Source organism: Chelon labrosus (assembly GCF_963514085.1).
Source record: "Chelon labrosus genome assembly, chromosome: 23".
NCBI classification, from domain to species: domain Eukaryota; kingdom Metazoa; phylum Chordata; class Actinopteri; order Mugiliformes; family Mugilidae; genus Chelon; species Chelon labrosus.
Genome location: NC_140356.1, coordinates 8,722,717 through 8,746,954, shown reverse-complemented (window position 1 = coordinate 8,746,954; position 24,238 = coordinate 8,722,717). Strand labels below are relative to the sequence as shown.

General features: G+C 43.1%; 2 protein-coding genes across 3 annotated transcripts in view; both read right to left on the bottom strand.

The window, feature by feature from the left end:
- atxn10 (ataxin 10) overlaps positions 1 to 10,740 on the bottom strand; it is a 33,934-nt gene extending 23,194 nt beyond the window's left edge. The window contains exons 1-11 of one of the 2 annotated variants that reach the window (XM_084573684.1): positions 10,556 to 10,740; positions 9,651 to 9,833; positions 9,239 to 9,324; positions 9,058 to 9,154; positions 8,714 to 8,878; positions 8,547 to 8,627; positions 8,096 to 8,252; positions 7,748 to 7,865; positions 7,296 to 7,480; positions 5,137 to 5,200; positions 3,021 to 3,246 (exon numbers count right to left, since the gene is read on the bottom strand). In XM_084573684.1, the coding sequence (XP_084429810.1) occupies positions 3,062 to 3,246; positions 5,137 to 5,200; positions 7,296 to 7,480; positions 7,748 to 7,865; positions 8,096 to 8,252; positions 8,547 to 8,627; positions 8,714 to 8,878; positions 9,058 to 9,154; positions 9,239 to 9,324; positions 9,651 to 9,833; positions 10,556 to 10,701 (1,467 nt within the window). In that variant the 5' untranslated portion in view covers positions 10,702 to 10,740 and the 3' untranslated portion in view covers positions 3,021 to 3,061. Of the gene's footprint in view, positions 1 to 98; positions 3,247 to 5,136; positions 5,201 to 7,295; positions 7,481 to 7,747; positions 7,866 to 8,095; positions 8,253 to 8,546; positions 8,628 to 8,713; positions 8,879 to 9,057; positions 9,155 to 9,238; positions 9,325 to 9,650; positions 9,834 to 10,555 lie in introns of those variants that run through there. The other variant, XM_084573683.1, reaches the window with a different exon arrangement.
- A 1,649-nt stretch (positions 10,741 to 12,389) lies between these two features.
- Positions 12,390 to 23,268, bottom strand: LOC311508430 (fibulin-1-like). The gene is made up of 17 exons (XM_084573180.1): positions 23,088 to 23,268; positions 22,741 to 22,846; positions 21,962 to 22,097; positions 21,654 to 21,819; positions 20,832 to 20,891; positions 20,557 to 20,646; positions 19,516 to 19,653; positions 19,207 to 19,344; positions 18,174 to 18,317; positions 17,915 to 18,037; positions 17,625 to 17,750; positions 17,356 to 17,475; positions 17,124 to 17,255; positions 16,867 to 16,990; positions 13,702 to 13,844; positions 13,387 to 13,527; positions 12,390 to 13,301 (listed from the first exon to the last, which is right to left on the bottom strand). Exons 1-17 carry the CDS (start codon positions 23,143 to 23,145, stop codon positions 13,162 to 13,164), a joined length of 2,085 nt encoding a protein of 694 aa, XP_084429306.1. The 5' UTR covers positions 23,146 to 23,268; the 3' UTR covers positions 12,390 to 13,161.
- Between the last annotated feature and the right edge of the window lie 970 nt (positions 23,269 to 24,238).

Genomic DNA, 24,238 nt, shown 5'->3' with positions numbered 1-24,238 from the left:
ACTGTATTCTGTTTGAACACTGAAAATAAAACAAAATTATTTATGTAAAGATATTTTTCAAATTTGGATGCACAGCAAATTCAACCGCTTTAACATGTTTCCCGATCTTTTGTAATCTCCAGTTGCTACTGATACATTTAAGGAAACAGGAAAATACTTTTTCTCATGTCTCGCCATAGATTCATTCTTTTGTTTTTGCACTCACACGCTCACGTTTTTCTTATTTTATTTCAATGGACATCAGTTATTTGGATTGCTGCACTGACATATCTCTCATGGACAAAATCCCACTCACCCACAGCCCAGACTCTTTGTTATGCCAAGAGCTAAAGAGGCAGGAAAAAACAAAACAAAACACATGTCGTATTTTAAGCACCCAGCTCGTCAGTATGAACGGCGCTTCGTCCTGACTGCGCTCATTGTTTTGTTTTCGGAGGGCTCTTGACTTCTGAGAAAACCGTGTAAGCCTCATTGGAACTCTATAGAGGTGCAATCAGGTTCAGATACATCCAACATTCCCATGAACGACAGAATTCCGTGGAATTCCACATCGCGGCCTCTGCTTACACAAGGCCTTCCAGCGCGGTTTAGGCCTGCCTGGGTGGATGGCATGTGCCTTAACCACACAGAAGGGGGTATGAGAGGATCAAAGGCCTCCGAGCTATTTTTGGACAGCAACCTTAATGTATTCAGAAATGTTTACTTAGGCTTTATATAACTTACAAAACAATTTGAAGAGTATATTTTTATATGAGGAACGTGGCACTTTATGTCATTTATAGATGGAAAGAGAGTCACTATTTACAAGTGTTTTCTAACGTCATTGTTTTCAGATTTGAGAGCTATAAATTATTTGGAATTTGTGTCTTTGATCGAAGTTCCTGAACTGTAAATAGTCCACGCGTTTTAGCCAAAGTAGCCCAGATTGTCCGTGTTGGTACGATCCCTCACAAATCACGGCAGCCCGGGGAGGTTGAGCGATTTGTCAAAGTTACGGAAAGTCCAGAAAATCTTGTGGAAACCATTTTTAAGTATTTGAGTAAACACGTGGAAGTTGCAAGTAGATGGTACGCCGGGAGTCGCAGCAAAGAACTAAATGCACAGGCTCAGACGGAGAGGGTTTCTGTGTTTCCAGCTGTCTTAATAGTGCTTTTAGTTAACTAGGAGCAACGTGTAATTATAACTTAAAAAAACTTAAAGCTTAATTTATTCTTTTTGTGGCAAAATCAAAGTCTACATCACTTACGAACATGGACGGTTGTATTACTTTTCTTTTTTTACCAATAAAATTTGTGCATATTTGTAACGCCTCCTGAGTTTTTATGTCACATTTGGCCTTTACTGGCAAATAATTACAAAAAGCTGTTTGTCACACACAATACTTTATTAGGCATTTTATAACCTTGTTACCTGAGCCAAACATGAAACATAAACGTTAGCAAGGTGCAAGGCCGAACCAGAAGGCACAAATACATTACAGTAGAGGCCTGTGGTATAGTGTGTAAGGAGGCGAACACACGGCCGCGGCCATGCCACCTCGTTGAGCCCGGCTGACTTGCACAGCCTCTTTCCTGTGGGGCTGAAAAGCATTGCAGCCAGCCAGTCGAGCGCAAGTAACAGCTGTTTTGTTAGCTGTCTGAAATCCTGGGGACCGGAACCGCGTAAGCTCCCTTCACTATGCCGGCGGATTGAGGGGAGAGTCCAGCCAATTGTTTCAATACATTTTGTCATTAAAAATCAGAGGCAGAGCAAACAGGGTGGAGCAGGGTGTGGGCAGGCCCGTAAAGCGCTGCATTGTTGAGGTGTCAGGACCGTTCAGCTTATCCAGCAGCGGGAGGAGCAGGGAGGGATGTCATTCTGCAAACTAATGCTTCTGGTCTGATTCCCTCACTCACTCACTCACTCACTGGATCGTTCAGCATGCTCTCATCCACTCTGCCTAATCTGTGCTCAAAGAAGAAGCGCAACTACAACTAAATATGAAGTATTTAATAAATAAATAAAAGTCTATGCACTCTGGTATAACTCAACTATAGCTTCCTCAGAGCAAAGAGAAGCTGTCTAAGGAGTAAAACATCAACTCAAACGAATTACGCTGCATGCCGTATCATGCCTTATTTATCACTATTAAAATAAAACAGAACAGAAATAGAAGTTTAGAAGGAGATGAAGGGGAAATTCACGAGACGATGTTGAGTAAAAAACTCATATCTTCCATAAGAATCCTTGCAAAAGCGAGCAGAGGTATGCGCAGCCTTACGGTTAAGTTACAAAACATGCATAGTGTTAGATATTAGTCTTGTTATTGCGCTTGGATTTTAACGTCCGTTTAGATAAGCAGTTATTTTAAGCGTCTGAATAAGAAGTCTTCCTACCGTGGCCAAGATGCCACTATTTAATTAGCTAAGGCAGGGAGGGGGTAGATTAGATCATGTTTTGGTCATTCTCTGTTTCATGGTTACTGCAGAAGTCACCAAGGGCCCGAGATTAAACTCCGACCCCTGCTGGTAACATCACCGTCTCTGAAAAGTGAAAAGCCTGGATGCTGCGGTGCTCTTTGTCTTTGGATTAAATCTCAAAGCATCAGCGGTGCCAAAAGGTGCCAGCATGAGCTCGCCTCTCACAGACTCTTCACTTCTCAGACTCGGGTTTAAGACAAAGTGAGAGCCCCCGACATCCTGACTTCTATTCCACGGACACCCCGTGGGCCTTTTGTGTATCAGTAATACCTTTTGCCCAAGCTGGGCATTAGGGACGGCATTACCGAGGTAGAAAGGCAAGTTTTATATACTTCTCTAATAGAAATCTCAAATTCAAAAGCGCTATTCAGCTTACTATATCGGCAGTGTGGCTGTCAGTTACTCTGGACAGGCACATAACTTATGTGCTTGATTATGCACAGGTCTTTAACCTGTAGAAGAAGCTGAACTACTAAGTAACATTAATGAGGTGTACATATTCAAGCGAGGAGATGGGTATGCATATGTACTGTATTCTAAACAATGACTTTGCATGGAAACCTGCTTGTGGGCTCTTTGTCCTCGCAGCTTCTTCAGTGTTTTTAGGAGTCTTTCCTCACAGGTTTCAGCAGCAGGCTTCCATCTCGTTCCTCCACAAGGAAACCCAACTCCTTCAGCGCAGAGTAGTCGGCCGTGCCGCGGCGTTCCAAGGCGGCGACCAGCTCCTGGTTCTGCGTGTTGTGTTCCAGGAGGTTCCTGATAGCGAAGATGGCCCACTGGCTGATAACTAGAGGCACCAAGTTAAGGACAGCACTGTCTGAATTTCAGTTGCGGAGAGTGAAATTTAAAGTGGTTCGTTCTGGTGTTTATGAGCATTTTTTGTTGGCATGTTGCCTGCTTTGGTATGTCTCTGGCATTAGCTGGTTTATTAGTTGGAATCTTCAGTGTCAGATGAACAAGAAGTAACATGCTAGCTACATCGCTAGTTCGCCTGGATGCATGGTAGCGTTTAAAGCTGCTGAAATTTTCCTCTTCTTCGCTTTCAAACTATGTCATTTGGTTTGTTGATCTGATGGGGTTGTCATAAGGTACGCTGAACCACCAGGGATGGACAGGCACCTCGAAAAACTAGGATTAGATGAACCATTCATCTGTCATCGTCTATAACAGGTCAACTTCAACCAATCAGATCAACAAACAATATGACGTACGACCTAGGGTCTCTGAAAGCTAGCCTTCAGTCAGGGTAGCTGACAATGTAGTTAGCCAGCCTGGCAAGGTGGATTGTTGTGTGATACCGTGATCTTACAAATCTTGCAATAATCTTGCCTCACAAGGAAACAAGTTAAATGAAGGAAGCAAATCAAGGGGGAGGTGGGGTCTGCCTTTTTGATGGGAACAAAAAATATGTTCGGTTACTTTGAAACATGCTAATCTAGCTACTTAGTAATAGCTCAGATTTGAAAACTTAAAAATAAGCATCAACTTCAAACACCACATTAATTTGTCATTTTTGTCAAGCAAGGTGTACTTACAAAATCATTTGTAGATGCATAAAAGACATGGGTACTTAACAGAAAGACAGCTTAGACCGCTGAGTACACAGACAGCCCAATATATATAATGGGTGTTTTGTACAAAACACTTCAACTCAGTCCTCTCGGTTTTCTCCCATAAATCCATAAAATCTTTTTGCTTTGACAATCTTTTTTCTTTACAATTCTATTCTATGAAGAGGTAGCTACAGAGGGTTGTGGATGTGTATGAGCATGTGTAGTAGGGGCGGATGGGGACAAAGGCTCAGCTCAGACTGTTGACTGGTGAAAAGGCAGCCTGGCACAATACCCCCACTTTGGCAAGCTAATATCAACTGGCAGCCTAACGCCCAGCAGGGTGTGGAGATGAGAATGAGTCAGAGGTTGGAGCTCAGCGACCAGCAGTATACTATACTCCCAGTCTAACAGAAACATGTGTGTTCTCAAAGGCTGTTGTGTAAAAAGCACATTATACGTCCTCTCCCTCCTGTTCAGAGCCAAGGTCTGCTGATTCCCACATAAACTAACTGAACCAAGCTCACGGCGCAGAGTTATCACGGATGGGCTGACAGGCAAATTCTCCGGCATTGCTCTAATAAATCTAAACTTTGTGCAAAGAAATGTTACTGTTGTATTTCTTCCTGATAGTCAGGGTCGGGAAGATTTAAGCGCATGTTGATTTTTGGGATCAAAGTTAAAAGCGCTGGACTGCATCATACTGAGACAACCCCTGTCTCCTTATATAAAAGGGTAATATATAAAAAGTTTAGGTAGTGGTTTAGTTGGTTGGTGAAACTGGTGATATCATGATTTGAAAAACCCCCGAAACAGAAATGTGAATGTACAGCAGAATAAGTCTCAATGTTTTTTTAACAATGAATGTCAGCTGATACTCTTGACCATCTGCAAACAATGACGTACTGAAAGTTGTGGAACAGGATTGTGGTAATATTTCAGACTGCAGCAATTAAAGCCTGAAATTTCTGGTTACAAATCCACCAACTGTCAAAATTTAACTCCAAATGCGGCAGAAAACGACAACTAAAATGACGTCTATGTATAAATATGAACAATATAATTGAGATACACTATATATACACATTAAACAAGGATGTGTTTCCAGGACAGTTAATAAAGGATACAGGGATTGTTGCTGTCTATGTTGCAGTTGTCCAGGATGAGGGGGATGCCTTCTAGTTCTCTGACCTGAGGAAACAAGATTGTGGAGGAGTTAAGACACTTGCGTTGACATACTGTGACAATTTGCTCAGAAAAATATCATGTCACTACTGTCAAAGTATTTTGCAGTGCCATTTCTGATTATATTACACAATGTTTTAGGTCATTCTGGCACCAGTATGCCATTCTGACATGGCTTCATTTCATTTTGAGTTTCATGGTCCTAGTATTGTTCATGCTGCTGCTCTGTAATGCGTTGTAGAGCAGAATAGAGCCATTATCTGTAGTTTTAGCAACACGATTATAAGACAAAATGTTTGCTGTGAAAAAAAGCGTATAGGTTTTTAAAAAATAACCCGTAAGTCCATTCTTTCTATGGACTAAAAGAACATAGCAGCATATACTGTCCTTTGTCTCGAACAAAAACTACAGACAGAGCTCTTATTAAACTATTTAGAGAGCAAATTTTAAATTATAGCACAGGTTTTCACCGTACAGTCTACCAACTGTGGCAGCCACTTCTTAAAGTGAAAAACAGTCAGCGTACTTAAAAGCAACAGATATATTACACTTAAAAATGATGACATGAATTTGTCAAGCTGACTCTACGTAAGACAGAAACAGAAAAGAAACAATATGGAGATTCCCTTAGCAGAGCCTCACATCCGTGCAAAGGCAGCGTTGTGGTTGTGGGTTAGACTAAGACCACGACACCGGGGTGATCTGCTCTTTTTCATCTGTCTAATTCCATAGGCTTAATTATTGTCTTTGCTTGCTCTTTCCCTCCTCTTGCCGTTGTGGTTGCTCTCCAAACATAGTGGTAGGAGCAGCAGAACAAGACACTGTGCTGAGTTTCAGAAAATGGAAATGTCATTTAAGCTGTCATAGAAACACAGTTGCTGACTGCTGCGATCACCCAGGTCTGCGTTTTCCACTTACAGAACGACTGTCTGAAGTTGCTTACATTATGTCCAAACCCATAAAGGGATGAATAACAACCGGCTGGACCCTGACTTCAGCCCAGTACAAGTAGTACACTGCTTTGCATGCACATCTTAAATTACAATCTCTCCCCAAGGTGAACAGAATGACATTTGGTTTACTGGAAGGGATCTTAGTGAAAACAGATATGGGGTGATTTCTGACCACTGACAGACCACAGATCAGCAACCATAAATATTATTGAGAGGCCAACTGAGGGTGGCCATCCCACAAGCATTCCACAAATCTGTTTCTATTAAGTGCAACTCAGTCTATAATGTGCCATAGATACTACAGAGGGTGCAGGACTCCTCCCCGTCTGCTTTATTATCTCGCCGTGCTTTATGTTAATACCGAGATGATGACAGACGGGACGGAGAAACACTGATAAGATCGCTAGAACGAGAGAGGGCGGGAATGTTTCACATTGAATAAAAATGTTGTGCTGAAGGAACACAGCCTCATGCTCCATTACATATTCCGCTCATTTGCACAGTTGTCCTCAAGAGGCTACTCGGTCTAACAGTACATTATTAGAGCCTGGACTGTGAACATGCAAATTTAACCTCTCAACTGCCTCTCGACTCTGACCGCAATCTGTTACGGTACGGACGCATCAAACCGTCATCAAAGAACTACTGGTAACATACAACACTCGTGTCAAAGGGAGATAACTCTTTATCCCAGCAGGCGGCAGTAATTTGTATTCCTCATTCAAACTGAAGAAAACCAGGAGCTACTATTACCTGGGAGGCTAGGAGGCCTTTCCTGTAGCATGCTGATCGGTTTGTCTACAGTTTACATATTGTAAATGAGGGATCAACGATATTGACTAAATGCTGAGAGACCCCCATATTCCACGAGCAAAGGGGTATAACGCACCTCTCCTATATTTAGGAATCGTAGGAAAATGTTTGTCATGAGAAACCAAACACAGTCTGTGAGCCAACGACCTTAGCCTCCGTGATGTCCTGGCACTGCCTATGATCTTGGCTTTTGTCAAAACATCCATTTCCTCCTCTTTACATTTTCCACTCAACTGCAGGCTGTTGTGAACTACGATCTCCACATTTAAAAAGGTACAACTTGTGGTGTAATTACATTTCATCATTCATCCACCTAAGGTACAATTAACCCAAACCTTGTTCTGGTTGTTGGTATTGCCGTGGCAGAGGTTTCCTATCAGCCTGATGAGGTGGGCCTTAAAGCTGATGACAGGAGAATGGGACGAAGAGTCTTCGTCGATACTAAGGGAGGAGAAGTTCTGAGCGGCGCTGAAAATATTCTTGCTGGCTTTCCCGATGGCGTGAACTTGCTCCAGGAGCTCTGCAAAGAAAACGTGAATGGTGGTAAGAGGGACGGAGGAACAAGCAGAAAGTGAAAAACACCTAAAGGACTTTTTTTTTTGTAGATGACTAAACCGGATGCATTTGTTGTTGATTACGGAAAACGTATTTGAACTCCGCAGTGTCTTAAATTACATGTCAGCGGTGAGGAGGGCTGTGTGCAACAATCCTAACTTGTTGTTTTGACTGGAATCTGGATGTTTAAAACCGGTGAGAGAGGTTATGCGAGTGTGGTGTTCCCATTTACCAACAGTAGTCACTACAAGGTCAGGATGGTCCTGCAGGAACATAAACTGCTTGTGGTCTGAGGTCATCTCACACAGCACATCCAGGAGACTGATCACTGTCAGCGCCTCCTGCAGGACCTGCGGGGGATTGCAACCAATAGGTGTCAGTGACACAGAGAAATAACGATTTGTGAGACAATGCTGAAGGCGAAAACTTGCTCTTTGGCAGTGATGGATTCAGTCACCTCTCCTACAAAAGTAGTAACAAAAGTGGAAATTTGGAAAAAGCTCCACAGTGGGTGTACCATGTTAACAATACCAGCTGAAAGTCTGCTAAACACACTCCTCTGTGTTTTTGAGCTATGTACCTTGTCACTGGAAGCAGAACCAGTAGCAAGTGAAAGCACAGCTCCGCAACCCTCCTGGAAGGAACTCGCCAGGAATCGAGCAACGCTGGGAGGGATGCCACACTCCTCCGAGTCCTCCTCTCTTAGCTGGGCGAAGAGCAGCTCTAACAGAGTAACTCTGAAAAAAGACACACGTGTATTTAGGAAACATTACTATTATAGAAAGTCTTAGATGTAGCTTTCTCTCTCAGTACGAGTTAGTATTCTCTTACTAGTAGGGCTGTCACAGTCATGAAATATTTGCTGTTGCAATTGTTTTGATTGTCTGTCATACTTGCAGTATTTCTTCTGCACGATAGAACCACTAAAATCGCTGGTTTAGATTTAGCCTTTTAATGACATTGACTATTATTTTTATAATAAATTAGCACGAATTATACGCCTTTGTGGATCAACAGTAACAGTGCCGTACCTTTCCTGGTGAGACATCCCTGAGTACATGCTCTCCACCAGAGCAGAAGACCTGAGGAAATGCTGAGTGGCAATGATCACCCTGGTGACGCATAAACGTAAATTAAAACTTTACAGCTCCACGCAGAAATTATACACACATCCGTAAACTCTTTTTAAATAACTTACGTCCAGTCCAGATCAGGTTGGGTCATGCAGAGCTCCATCACCCTGAGTGCCAGCTTGATATTCTGCGGCTTAGACAAATCCTCCACCCTGGCCTCATCCAGGCATGTGTGGAGTACCATAGAGGTGTAGTTCACTGTCTTCTCATCATCAACACTGAGCAGCTGCCTGTTTACACACATTTGGGGAAAGATACATCAGTCTGTGATAAATGTTTCACAAATAAAACTACTGATACATGATGTGTGCTATTGCAAAAAGAAATGGGTTCGATTTGGCCTCAGATACAGAGTCAGATTAAAAACGCATGTTGAAAAACTACAAATATGGCACCTGAAAAAACTTACAGGAGAAGATCTGGGAAACCAAGCCGCCAAATGTCATCTTTACACATTTGGTTTCCAACTGCTAAGTTGCCAAGAAACTGGATGCCACAACGGAGAGCTGAGCCACAGAGAAAAATGGATCATTTTCAAAAATAAAGCTGAATCATTGCATTAAATATCAGTTAAAATATTTGATACTCACGTTCGAATACTGCATCTTTGCTCCCCAAAGTCATGGTCTGAAGAAAGCTCAGGATTTTAAGAGACACATCAATGACACCTAGTTCCCTAGATGGAAGAAAAAAAAAAAAAAAGACTTAAGTTCAACTGCTGCTTTGCTTTTGTTTGAAAGTACACACGATGGGTGCAATAATATATTTAAGTTTGATATAATACAACCCAAAAAATCCACTCTAACTGATACTTTAACATAGTTTGTGCTATTCCAATACCGTATACTTCTACTTATATCATATGCCCTAGATTCTTGCACATAACTAGATATATTTGAGCCCTTTAGCACCTCAAATATATTTCATTAACATTATTCAGTTAATAATTTAATGATTCTGCAGCATCTCCCGAACAGTTCTTCAGAATAACAGTGGAGCTACCTGAGAAGGCTTTGGTTGCGTGTACTCTGGACACAGGAGTTCCTCTGGGCCCTGAAGCACTCAGCGGTCAGCTGGAGCTGCAAGGGAAGGTCCTCACCGTCCGGGTTGGCGGCTTGCAGCTCTTCACACAGGTTGGTCAGGACCTTGAGAAGATTAGAGAACACCTCGTCCTCCACGGCATCTCTGAGGACAGAGACATAAAGGTTAGAAAGGAATTATTTATGATTCCCAGTCAATAGGGATAATGTGGAGTGAAATTACAAAATGAAATTGCATATTGAGTGAAACAATTTACAGTTAGTGACATTGCTAACTGCTGCCTTGACCTTTAATATTTCTGGTGCGTTCAAATACTCCACTAATCTTCTGTATGTAAAATGTATCACAGCTATCCCAGGGACGACTTTATTTTCCACAACGGAGGTGGAAAAATAATAGAAACGTGCACCATAATGTCGATAATGTCGTTTCAATAAAAACAAAACATGTCTGGGATACTCACCAAATATAAATAAGCTACAAAAATATGGTGACAGCGGTCAAGTTGTTAATTTGTAACACACAGGTAGCATTAGCTTCCTGACTTTCATTCTGAAAAGGCCTCTTCATATTAGTTCAAACTAACGGTAGTGCTTCAGAAATTAAATTTTATTAGCCAACAACGCCAGCTGAAGCTACACAACGATATATTTAACTCATAGAGCAATTAGGTGGCTGACTACACTTCCAACACTAGAGTTAATTAATATTATGAAGATAATAATTAGCTCTGAATCCGCTGACCGTTATTCAGCATTTCACAGTACGTAGTTGACAGTTGGATGACTCGAGCAAACGCTAGCTTAGCAGCTATGCTAACACTCTCAATTTCCGTTATAAAAAGCCGCAAATTACTTCCGCCCTACCTGTATTCCTTCTCCCGCAGCTCGGTTGTAAACGTTTTTAAAACCTGCAAGTGCCTGGGGCTGTATTTTTCATTCAAAATCCCAGCGATAGACGCTGAAATCTCCAAACCGCTGTCGGTGGAAGCTGCCATGTTTGCCTGCTGCATGCGTGTGGGCGGGACGTCCGGCTCAGTCTCCGACACGCTATTGGTTGAATGCAGGAGGAGGGCGGGGTCAGAGCATGTGCTGCTGTTTTGACTCCTTTCACAGGGCAGCATCTCATACTGCAGTCAATAGGGAACATACAATAGGAAGTATGTCAGTGCAACAGGGTGTAGATGCTCCAAATGTTGGATCAAGCACTGATTATTTAGGGAATATGGAAAAAAAAAATTGTAAATTAAATTTTGGAGACCATCTTGCAGACAAGGCCTCAGATCAAGAACTAAAGTTGTCAGCTTTGCTTTTGTGCTACAATTCCTAAAGATTTTTAGCATGTTGACTCACCAGTTGGGAATAACAGCCCCCAGAACAGGAACGTACCTAAGTGCATGCCCTCAGTTATTTGAATTCAAAGTCAAGGTACACAACTAAATCATTACAATGTGACAGATGTACCTCTTAGAGCCAATGACCCCTTAAAGGTTTCACCTTCAACGTTGATTCATGAGTTCATGATACAGTTTAATTCCATCTAATTTCTTCAAAACTGGAGGGCACGTGCTTTACCTAAATTGGAGGATGACTCGAGCAGCAGCCTATATTTATCAAAGCTGGTGTCCTACCCACTGATGTTCTACAACTTTATCCCACAATGGGTTAACAAGCTTACCTTCCCAGATGGCATGTAAAGACTTTCCTGTTTCTGTCAGACACTTCTGACATGAATCATCAGATAGGTCCATCCTATCAAGTTTAGTGGAAGAAAAAAGTACATTTCCTCCTACTTTTAAGCATTTCTCCCCATTTATTTCACATTCATACCTAGCTGTTATGCATTTTGCTATGCTGTCTGCAAAACCAACTTGGTGCATTCTCATAAGCTTTTAGTTTGTTACCATTATCCACCAAGCTCGCCCCATTTGGCCTGTGATTCCATCCTTGTCCAGTATAAATCTGAGAAGAGGTTTCAGGGACATTATTGGTGAAAGTGGGCAGCATCCATCACAGACTGTATATTTTATTAACCTAGACCCAATCATTTTCCATTATTACATATAATACACCCAGCCTCCCTCACCAAAAAAAAATGCTGGGAGCTGCAGCTGCAATCCCATCTGCAATCCACGCACTTAAAGCAATGTTTAAAAAGTCTAAAGATCAATTCGCCCAGCCCGGACAAGCTGTGGGACAACTGTTGCAGCTGCAGCCACAAGACAAGCCTTTGTGATTTCCAAGCAGTGTGGCAAATTTTAGATCACAGAGCCGCATGGTTGTCCCCCGTGTTTCCTCTGGCCAGGAGCGGGCCCGGCGGTGGTGAAAGGCAGCTCAGCGCTGAGCAGAGTTGATTACGGCTGGTAAGAAGCGTCCACCTCAAGCAATTTGTCAGCCTTAATATGAGGCACTCGAAGAGGCAAACATTCCCATTATAGACTTCGCATAACTCATTCTTTGATTGGAATAACTGGAAATATCCTCACAAACTGGAAACGGTCTAGTATGATGGAAGGCATCTGAAGAGTTTAGTTACAGGGAAAACAAGACATCCTATCAGATTTGCGTTATTCTAGAAACCTCAGTTATGCTTACTAGAAGACGCCTGGTTTACTCTGCTGTGGCAGACTAGCTAGCCCTCGTCGTCGAGAAAAAAACAACACATGAACACAATCAACCACACGCAGTCTTTATTATTCACAGATGGCCGGACAGGCTGCCAGTACAAAAACACGATCAACGCCGTCGAAAGCAAGCCCGTTAGTGGAGCATTTTTATCGTGAAGTGAAGCATATATGGCCAAAATCAAACAGGTTAAGCAGCAGTGTGTTATCTTCGAGGTGAACTCATCACAGTAGAGAAGGAGATGACAGACGCTAATCTGCTGTATTATTTTGTTCCACTCTTGTAAAAAAAAAAAAAACAAACAAAAAAAACACATCTGGGGTTGTGATATGAAGTAAGAAATCAGTCTACTTTGGGGACGTGCAGGCACTGTTTCTCCATGAGTGGAGGTATAAATTAGATTATGCATCAACTTTAGGCATCCACTGACGTCTTCTCTTACGTTAGCATGAGGCTGCTATTTGTGATTTTAAATAAACCAATCACTTGTCATTAAATTAGTTCCAGACATTCATGCCCCCTCAGGTTGAGTTTTAAATGATTGTTTTTTACTACGTTGGCAAACACGGAATTACACCTCACATTAGCATGTTAGCGTTGCCGTTCTGAGCTCAAGCACATCCTCACAGAGGCTGTAGACACAAAGTCCAGTATCCTTTGATAACGTGTGGTTATTTTATCAGTATCTATTGTGTTAAAAATACATCTTTTCGACGAAGGATCAAGCTGAAGCTGTAACTGAATCTTGGTGTTCAAGACCAAGTTTAAGACTATGTTAAAATTAGAAACCTATTTTGTTGTGTTACTTGTTTTGTAGCCAGTGCAGTTATTTCCCTTCCATTCTTAGCTCAGAACCAGAATTCGGAGATGAAGACGTGGACGAAGACCACGTTGCGATGAGAGATGACCCCTGACTTGACATAGTTCATGGCCACCTGCAGCTCAAGGTCCCTGGGGCCGATGATGGGCTTCACCTGCCGGATCACGCCTGAGGGAGGACCCAGATTCAGATTAGTGAATTAATTAAAGCCCCTCGATTGAGGACATTTTAAGCTGAAACGCTCTCCTCTCACCCATGAGCGTGCCGTAGTGGGAGCGCTTCACCACGTCAAAAGAGAACAGCTCGTCTGCAGACAGGATGTCAAAGAAAACGTCGGTTGCACCAGGGAGAGGAGCAGAGTCAGCTGCCACAGAAGTCCGCAGTAGCACGATCTCTATTCAGTAGAGTGGGTTCAGAGTTTTAGTTAGTCCAGCAGAAGGAAAAAAAACTGTATTCAGCTTGTCAAATTGCACGTTTATATCATGATTAAATGATTGCTCTGCGGGTTGAAACCAGCACTTGTTATGTGTCAGATTTATGCATAAATTCACAAAGAACTTTGCCTTACCCTCTGGTTCAGAGAACTCTCTGAAGGTTGGCAGAGAGAGGACGGTATGGGTGATGAGGTGGACGGGATCGTGACCACAGGCGGTGTCATATGGCGGGCAGTCTTTAACATAACGCACAGTGAGCGAGGTATCCGCAATGGACCTGACAGCAGGAGATGGCAGCGATAAAAAGGAGAAAAGATGGAAGGAAAATGGCATGAGAAGTGGGGAATTTATGACACGTGCCAAAGAAAGGAAAGAATACATACTCCATGCTCTGAGGTACACAACAGTATTTCTAGGAAAACACTTTGTCCAACGCTCCACAGTTGACTTGAGCAAGAGGAACCTGGCAACACCTGAATAGTCCCATAGACTATTCAATGGTTAACCAAGGCTGAAGAAGAAGCCAAACCCTGATCCCAAACCCTGGAATAATGTTTGCGAGGGTTCCCCGACGTGAAGACAGTGGCGCTTTCAAACATGACCTCAAAGGCTGCAGAGGGAGCCGAGCCATGTAATTAGCAGCGAGCAGGTGAGTCCAAGTTGTTCGCCGAGCGCGAGGCCAAGCCGCGGAGATGATTGTGCGGTATTCCACACCAGTTCAGTGCCACCGAGGAAAAAACAGGCTAGTAGAAAACCAGAAGACCAAAACAGAGTATGCCCATTACCAACTGATGTGATCCAAGGGCATACTCAATTTGTAGAATTTTTTAAAAAATGAAGAGAGCAGTGGTTCACTATTTTTAACATGTATAAAATAATTAGGTGGTCATATAATCTAAAGATCAGGGAGTGTTATCCTGACATATACCTCTATTCAATATCTTTCAATAAGCTCCATATGCATCAAACCCTGAAAACCACCAAGAGGAAAGTGGAACAGTGGAAAATTAGTCTGCTACTAGCCTTTCAGTATCATTTACAGCAAATTAACTGATAACCACCCAACACCAACACTAAAAGCACCATCCATCATACGAGCTAAGACGCTGCCCCACCACTAATTGAACGCCCGCTTCTTGGCCGGGCCCCAGGTGCCCATAAATAAGTGCCACGCTTGTTTTTCTTTTCTGTCCGCCGAGGCCGTTTGATCCTCTGGTGAGACCGCTTGGAAAAGATCATAGGAAAAATTGGTTTCAGCATTAGAAGTGGCCGCAGCGCAGGAAGCAGCAGAGTGGTGGCAGAAACCATTGCCGCTGTGTGTGTGTGTGTGTGTGTGGATATTGCGGAGCAAAGAAAGACATTTTTTATCTGTCGCTTTTTAATTCAAACACATAGAAAGTACACTTGAAGGGAAGCTGCCGCACAGACATGAGGTAGAATGAGCTCCCATCAATACTTAAAGCTAAACTGACACCGCGTCGAAGCGATCCTCAGCAACTAACAAGCCCCATCTAGTGGTACATGACGTCTCCTAATGTTCCCAGTGTTTCTTAGAATGAAAGTAAAAAAGGCCATAAAATGAATTCATTTTCTCATCCTATTGATTTTTGCACCTCTCAAAGTACAGACAAAGACATAACATCCAAAAATGAAATTACTATTTTAACTTTTGGTTCACAGGTAACTAATTTTATACTATAAAAATAATGATTTAACCATGTTAAAAGGCATAGTTTTGCTATCTATAGTTTTCTGCGAGCTAAATGTGAAGCTACAACCAGTAGCGTGTTAGCTTAAACTCGAAACGGGTAGCACTCTCCAAAAGCTTACCACCATGCTGTAGCTGACCCGGTTATAGAATAAACTATGAGAATAAAAAAAAAAAATAAGTGGTAGATTTAAGTAGAGGGGTTACGTAGCAGGAAATTGTTTGGCCAGACACTTTGCTAGACATAGCCATGCTAGCGGTTTCCCCACTTTCCTGACGTTACGCTAAGCTAACCAGCTTCATATTTAGTTTACAGACATATGACTGCTCCTGATTATTCTTGTCTAGCCCTCAGCAAAAACAAGTGAAAAAATGTGGTATTATCCTATGAAATGGTATTAATGTGCCAACTGTTTCCAGTTTTCAAGTTTTATTACTGGTTTTCATATGATTTGTCTTTTTATTTATCCTGAGGTAAAATCTGGGCATTAATGAGCAATTGACAGTTCATTGGCCATTTTGATTGCTTAGCTGACCACCAACCAGAGGATCTCTGCGCTTTGTCAAGTCCTGACTTCCTGTGTTACTGGTGGTTAGGTCAAACGATAGCAATGGCACAGAAACACTTGTGAAAACGCACAGTCATCAAGTGTGTGGACAGCGGAGGAAAAGCAACAGTAACATAGGAAGTCCGGACCTGACAAAGTCATGCAGAGGTCCTCTGGTTGGCGGTATGCAGACCAATCGGCAGGGTGACAAAGGGTCAGTTGTGCAATCCCAGTCAATGCACAAAGCACTCCAGAGTCCAGAAAACTTTAGCACCATGAAAAAGAAGTCAATTCACTTGAATTAGACGATATTTAAGAGGAAAGATAACATGTATCCTGACTCTTTGTACTTCACAAGTGGTGAGAACAAAACAGGGACAGGCCTCTGATAGTCAAACTACTCCTTTCAGTTTGACATACTTGGAAATGTTCTCGAGGGCCGGATGATTTGCTCATGTGTGACAAACACTGCAATCTTGGCCATGTACAGGTGCGAAGTCCCGTAGCGAATCAGCCTCATCTCCACCGTCAAATTGAAGTCCCGGGGCAGGGACAAGGCATGCCGCAGCGAGATCACCCCGCCGTGAGCCTGATGCTGAACGGTGAAGTGTCCTTCTTCATCTCCCGAGACTATATTGAGCAGCACTTCGTCTCCGGGAACAGAATTGGAGGGGCCCATCCGGAAAACGTCGGCCGGTACTGGGGTGTCGGCGGGCAAGCTGATGTTGTAGAAGGAGATTCTCAACGGCAGCGAGAAACACGACGCAGGATCCCGCGTGAACTCGCAAGTTACGCGTTCGCAACGGCTGAAAGGGAAAAACGAAAGGAAGGGCTCATTGGATGTGCAGAAACGTCTGCGGTACTGACAGATGGAGTGATAGATGGAAGCTGGAGAGTGAGATAGGACTGTGTGCACAGAAATTGATGGCAACAGCGGGCCAAAACCAAACACATGATGACAGGGCGGGAGACCTACAAACAGACATTCAATCCTTTTATTTTAAAACCTCTTCAAAACCAGGTAGCCACTTGGCGGCTCTTACCCTGGCGCTGCTTGCCGGAAGTTTGTAGGACATTCAAAGGACAGACAGCGGAATCCTCCCTGGATGTTGAAGCAGCTCTGAGACACGGAACAGGTGTGGATTCCCGCGGCACATTCGTCAACGTCTACAGACACGGGAAAAAACGTTTTCATTAATTTGACACAGACTCGCATACAGAATTTTTCACATAACTGCCACATGTATTTATACTTCACATTACTGATACTCTGTGTGAATGCTGTTGTGTGTCTTCTGACCTTGACAGGTACGTCCATCGGGGCCTAGTGTGTAGACCGTGGGTGGGCAGGTACAGCCGAAACTTCCTGGAGTGTTGAAGCAACGGTAGGAACACACATGACCTCCAGTAGGTAGAGCACACTCATCAATATCTGAGGAGGGCAGAAGAGACCGGTTGGTCAGTATAATATATTATGTAAAGCTAAGTAAGGCTAATTTTCCGATGGTAAATCTTAGTAAACCAAACAGTACCATCACATGTTATCCCATCAATGTCACTCAGCTGGTAACCACGCCGACAGTAGCACTGATAGGAGCCATAGACATTGGCACACTCCTGGCTACAAGCTCCGGCCTCACACTCGTTGACATCTGTCATCAAACAGGCACATGAATTAGTATTTTTCAGACATCCCACGCCACACAGACAAAGACAGAAGTCATAATGCTTTGACACTTATAATTTGCAAGCCTATAAAATCTTTTCAATGGCAAAATCTTCAATTTCAAGGCGTGTTTACCTTCACAGTTTCTGCCATCATGGGCCAGTTTGAAGCCTATTGTGCAACTGCACTGGTACGACCCTTCTGTGTTGTCACACTTGTGAGCACAAAGTCGCCCAGGATAATGTCTGCACTCGTTGATATCTAAAGAACACGTGGAACAGAAGATGAATGAGGGAGATCAATCATGCAAATATACCATTCCGTAGTTGCTGTTCCTTCCCCTGTACCCACATTAAAATACCTTCTTTCGTGACTGATATGCTCCCACATAAAAACAAATATATATAGCTCAATTTGTTACGTACCATCACACAGCTTGGTGATGCTGTTGAACATGAAGCCACTGTGGCACTCGCAGCGATACGATCCCACCAGGTTGACACAGCCGTGACTGCCACACACATTGCCTGTGCGACACTCATCCACATCTATAAGATGACAGTGGCGAGAAGAAAGAAGATTGAAAATTTAATTACATGCTTTTAGTTAAAACCAGAAAACGAAAAGACACAAAGAAAAACAGACTGTGAAAAAAGAAAACAAGTTTATTGTGATAGTATGTACCTTCACAGTGTAAGCCGTCCTCTGTTAGATGATAACCTCGTCCGCAGGTGACGGTGTTACTGCGGCAGGTGAAGGAGCCCACAGTGTTGATACAAGTCTGGCCAGGCCAGCATGGAGTGGTATGGACCACACACTCATTAACATCTAAACAGAAAGAAACACCTTCAGTAATAGGCAGTCTATGCTTCTGCGTCAATTTGCAGACACAGACCCTAACGCCGTAGCCTGGCGTGCACCTCCCCAGCAATGTAACAGCGACACAGGCCGCAAGAGCTGTGATCGGTCCACTTGGTAGTAGCGTATTTCTGCTTTAGTATTTCCGATTACTTTTCCATCTCTGCAATTGTTTAATTGACTGTTTTGGATCAATAAACATGGACCACACCAAAGAAAGATTGACTGAGGAGGATTGAAGGTATAAGCATTTGTACGACTTGTCTTCAGCGAAATTTTGGAGAATGTGAAGCAGGAAGTAGAAACAAAAATTTACCCGACTAACAAAAAAGACATTTTTTAGCGTTTTTAGTGACCCTCTGAGTGTGACAGACAAGAAAACGTATAAATGTCTCACACAAGTGTAGGCTATGTGCGTAGGTTACGGCCTGTACTCCCGCAGAGGCATAAACCGCACTTAAGAGTGTTCATCTTTTAAAGCTGCAGTTTGGAACTATTATCTCCCCCTTCTGGTAGTGAGAGTAATTACACAAACTGTCTACAGTTTGCGGTTCCTGGTTCCTCAGTTTCTTCTCTTCTTTTAGTGCTCTTCCAATGAGAAAAAGATAAAAGCAATAATTCATATTTGTCTTTGCCACTGATAATTTTCATTTTTAGAACAGAATCCTTTCTCTTTTATCTGCAGTATCAGAAACATTTCTTGGACGCATCCAGTGTTGCTTCATACCTTCAGACTGAAAGACACAATGACCTCGGTTACATTCGTAACCCTAGTTTCTCTGCTATACTTCTGGTTGCTGTAAGTTACTATAGTTTTAACAGTGAAACGCTTTTAGTCCAGTGTGACACATACGCCTACCTATACAGGTGCCGAAAGCGTCCTGAATGTAACCGAGTGAGCACCTTGTCTTTGGGTTACAGCGGAACGAGCCTGCCGTGTTGGTGCAAGCAAAGTCTGCTCCACAGTTATGGGTTCCCAAAGCACACTCATCAATGTCTGGAACAAGCAAGGATGAAAACATGATCAAAGCATATTATATGCATAAATATTGTCTCATTAATCTTGTAAAGGTAAATTATAGAATTCTTTATGAAGTTGCAATTTGTTAGTTACAGCCATCTACACTGAGAATCGACATTTCTGTTCTGAAGTGCTCCTGATTGTTACCTTGACAGCTGTTGTTGTCCCTGAGTTCATATCCAGTGCCACAGCTAGTTTCTCTCTGACAGCGAAAGGAGCCCTCTGTGTTAATGCAAACTAGCCCAAAGACGCAGTTGTGACTGCCGGTCAGACACTCATTGACATCTGTGGAGACAAGACATCCAGACAGAAACAAGAAAAACGGTCAGTCTATGTTTTAGAGAATCTCAGTTGAAGACTCATGAAGAAGCGCGAGATCTGATCAGTCTGACGGTGATATATTCAGGCTTTCCATGCTCACAGTGACAATGCTAACATGCTAATGGTAAGCAGGTATGACGTTTACTGAAGCAGCAACCTCTGCAGCTGAAAAAGTAAGAGAACACGGATGTTCCAAATTCTGCAATGGCCACTCAAGGATGATTCCAACTTTAGTGGGCAACAAAGTGGTGCCTTAGTTACACTCACGCTCCACATCTTTGCCTATTTTGGGAATAGCTGACATTTCGGGGGCCAAAATGACAGTGACAACACCAAGCTTCAATACTGATCCTCAGGAAAACTGTGTACTGTAAGAGTGATATCAATGAATGGTTCATTCATCATCATAACACAAACTCCAATGCCCTGATGTGTTCTTGCCCTGCCTGTTATATCGAGGACACACTGGGAGTTAGCTTGTGTGGACTTGGGACAGGGAAATCATCAAGTACGCTGCGGTTCCAATCAAAGAAAGACCGTTACACTATCCTCCACAGTTTTTTTATGTGGAATTTTGTGTACTTGGTATTGATAAACGCTGTGTTTTTTCCATGTTCACAATCTCACTTGAACAAGTTAGCATGCTAACATTAGCTACTATAAAGAATTCCATCATTGTGTTGCCTTGCCATCATGGTAAAATTTGTTTCAAAATTTGTCAAACTCAAATTGCTAAAGACATCTATAAGCTTAAATCCAACAAAGAAGTTTTAATTTAACTGATGACTTAATCAAATCAATTGAATGAATTTTATTTTATTTCCATCAGACTTACATTGCCATAAAAAGAGCCATGCTTTTACGTACCCTCACACTGAACTCCATCCTTTTGCAGTTGAAAACCATCATGGCACGCGCACGTACCGTTACCCACACACAACTGGGAGCAGCTGGAGTCTGAAAACGGAAGGAGCGGAAATCACAATGTATGACATGTGCAATGTGCTGTACTGTACTGGATAAAAGGAGACATACACATAATTGGCTTACGGAGGACAAAAACCACAAAGGGGCATGCGTCTAAGCTTCTTACGACTCCAACTGTAACAAGGAAGATCACATTAAGAAATGAGAAGCCAAACCTCTGCAGGCGCTTGTTTCCTTTGGAGGCTGGGTAGTAACCACTTCAGGCTTTTCTGTTGCTAGAACGAAGATAAAAAAAAAAACTTCACAACATGTTTTGCTCAGTCGCTGGGCAGCGGTCAGCACTTTGTCACACGGTACAACTTTACAGATCTCTCTTGCTGCTGCATTGACGCGCCGGTATCACGCTGGCCTTTGCTCTACATCGTGAAGATTAGCTTTTCTTCACCCAAACCGAGTGTTTTCGCAGCTCTGTTCTTCCCACACGTTTGTGCTTTTCTCGGCAAAGTGACAAAAGCTACGAGCCACAATATGTCGCCAGTTGGCCCTGAGTCACCATTTGGCGGGGTGTCTAAAGGCTTAGCCTGCTGGGTGACCTAGTCTGTGATCTGTCTGTGTGGAAGAAATCTGGCCCGCAGCTGTCACACCAAGGCCATTTATCCGGCGCAATCCTAGAAACGCTGCTTGTTTTGATGCACGTTCCACACCGTTAGCCCAAACTATTTCGAGACACGTGAAATCTTAACCTTTGTCAAGGTTTCGTGCCCCAATTCCAATAAAATCCTGGCCACCCCTTTGTATACGGCATCTTTCATAATGGTGAAGTAACGAGAGTAGAGCTTTATTTATACCTGGTGTATTATTTGAAAGTAGTACCAAATTGCACGTGCGATATTCAAGATATTTCTTACCTAATGTGTACAAATCACCAAGTATATTGATTGCTTTGAGCATAACGGAGACCCGGCGGCTGTTCCTACATGATAAGACAGAGTGGAGGCAATGTAATCGGGATAGAAAAGATTACTGATGTCTTTCACCTCCGACGTTCGGTTTGGTTTCCTCCGTTGTTTCCACCACTGGGTTTTTGCCGCAGCAGGTTTTAGCAGCGTGTGCACAGTCTCTCCCCAGCAACAAACCATGAAGCTCGCAGGTCGCACCCCGGTTTGCTGCAACCACACCGAGCGAGCAGCAGTCGCAACACATCTAAACCAAAAAAAATAAATAAATAAAGAACAGCATTGTTGTATTTAAATTTAATCGTGCATGTACAATGACAGCAAAGATGGTCCATTCTGTTTTACTCTATATGTTTGTAAGAATAAGGTGCGCAAAGACGGAGAACCACCTTTGAGATTTTGGTTTCCCAGGCTTCTCCCTGGAAGAAGGGCCTCTCGCAGGCCCCTTGCCCGCGAGACATCCTGATGCCGTTGTCGCAGAGTCTGTCTCTTACCGCCGATCGACAGCACTGCTCGTGGGCGATGCTGAAAACAAACAGCGGAGGTTTGGCATAAAACCTCAGAAGGGACTAAAAGAAATCGCTCCTCACCTAACTCTGGGGAAAGAGTTCAAGATAAGAGGCAGGCGAAGAAAGGTTTGATGCTTTCTGCTGACTGAAAGTGGATTTATGTTGCAATGTTTCGCGTGTTTACCCAGTCAACGGAAAATGTTTCTTTTGTAACCTTAAAAAGGCTTCATGTAGCTATGCGTTTCCTAGCAAATGCTTCCTCTTCTAACCTCAGTGTGACGACCAGGTGTTCCACTGTTTCTTCAATCACCACTGCCATGTTCTTACAGTAAAACAGGGCCCTTTAGCGTTAGAAATGCTCCAGGGGGGCCCCACTTAACACCTGCACTTAGTTATTATGCAGTGGGATGAGTAGTTGAGGGCTGTGGGGAGGATCTGAAGCTTGCAGCCCTGAGGACACAAGCCCCACCCTACAGGATTGAGACATTTGCCAAAATCCCACACTTTTGTTATTTTTCTGCACCCACAGCGATGTACTTGGACCCTCAAATTAAACAGCCGAACCTTATCTAATGAGTACTAAAAGTTCTAATTCCCCCGTGGACTGATTTTGGACGCGGCAAAGCAGAGAGCTGTTGGTGAAACCAGGTGTTGCTTACCTGCAGATGTGGGAGGAGGTGAATTGGGCAATCGTACAATCTTCTCCTTCTAGGCCCCGAGCCCTCCCATTCTGACAGCACTCTTCCAAAGAGGGAGACTTGATCTCTGTATCATAAGGATGATGGCATTATAAATAGCAGCAGCAGATCAGTAGATGGAAAGAAAATAGCCTCTTAGTGCCAGGGACTCAGTCAGAATTAAAATTGTGTAATTCTACATCTCTTTGAGTTTAGGCTGCAACATGTCACAAAGTAACACAACTAATAATGTGCTATAAAACCACAAATAGCCTCTAAATGTGTTTAAAGTGCGTGCCTGGATGCCAAACTTGACAAGTGTTTCTTACCTTGTCCATGCGGAACTCCGGGTAGAAAAAATAAAAAAAGTATTATCCACTGCGCCATCGGGCTACGTTTGAACGGCGCAAGCCCTTTAAGTCGTTTAAACTTTGCGGTAAACTAATTTATATCAGATTCAAATGAATCAGAGCTACAGGTGGTGTCTCCTGCGTGAAAGTCGCTCCGTCAGAGAGGAGAACATCTCAGTCCCAGCGGCAGCGGAGGCGACACGGATCTCGCCTTGAGAGAGGTTCGGGGCGGTGAGAGAGGGCGGGGTGGAGGGAGAGGAGAGGAGAGGAGAGGGGTCTCACTGTCAGGGCTGCGGAATGATTAAAACACGATCGATAAAAGGATTCATTTAAAGCGACAATGACTCAGGCCAAAGTTCATGCTGTCTTCTGGAAGATAAATACGAAAATGTTTTGCAAAACGCGACAAAAATAAGCGTGGAATACGTCAAATAGCCCTAAACATTTAAAACAAATAAATAACTTTCAAATTTTGTGTACTTTTTTTTTTTTTTTACTTCAGAAGTTGATTACAATGTTTAGGCACATGTGAGAACATGTTAATGTTAAAATAAATGTTAAATTACCTCATGGCGCCTTTTGAGGTGACAAAACGGTGAAGAAAACCTTCATTAAACCGATTTTTTAGTTTCGTAAATTGTGTGTCTGTGGAGACACACCCCATTTCCCCTCGCCCGGGGAATTAGTGATGCTGCCGTCTGCCGAAAGACGGAGGAAAAAGGCTGGGATAGAAAAGCGGCTCATTGCACGCCACAGCATATGCTGGTGCTGTGTCATGGCGTACAAACAATGTGGCGTGACATACAAACAATGTGGCGGGCAGATGTAGGCCGCTGCCTCTGTACTTTTACACCAGTGTTGACACTTTTAGTGTATTCTTTGTGGTTCTAATAGTTATGTAAGTTAAAACAATTCGAAGCTACTTCACAATAACAAAATACCCCGAGGTTGATGCCCCGCCACATCGTTGGTATGCACATCGTCAGATGAAGCGCCACAGCATTCTATGTATTAGTAAAACACCTATATTCCCAACAGCCATACCTTTTCATGTCCTACATTTCTTACAAGTTGCCTAGTAATTAGCTTATTAACAGTTAGTCTCTGTGGCCCTTGGGTACACCGGGTAG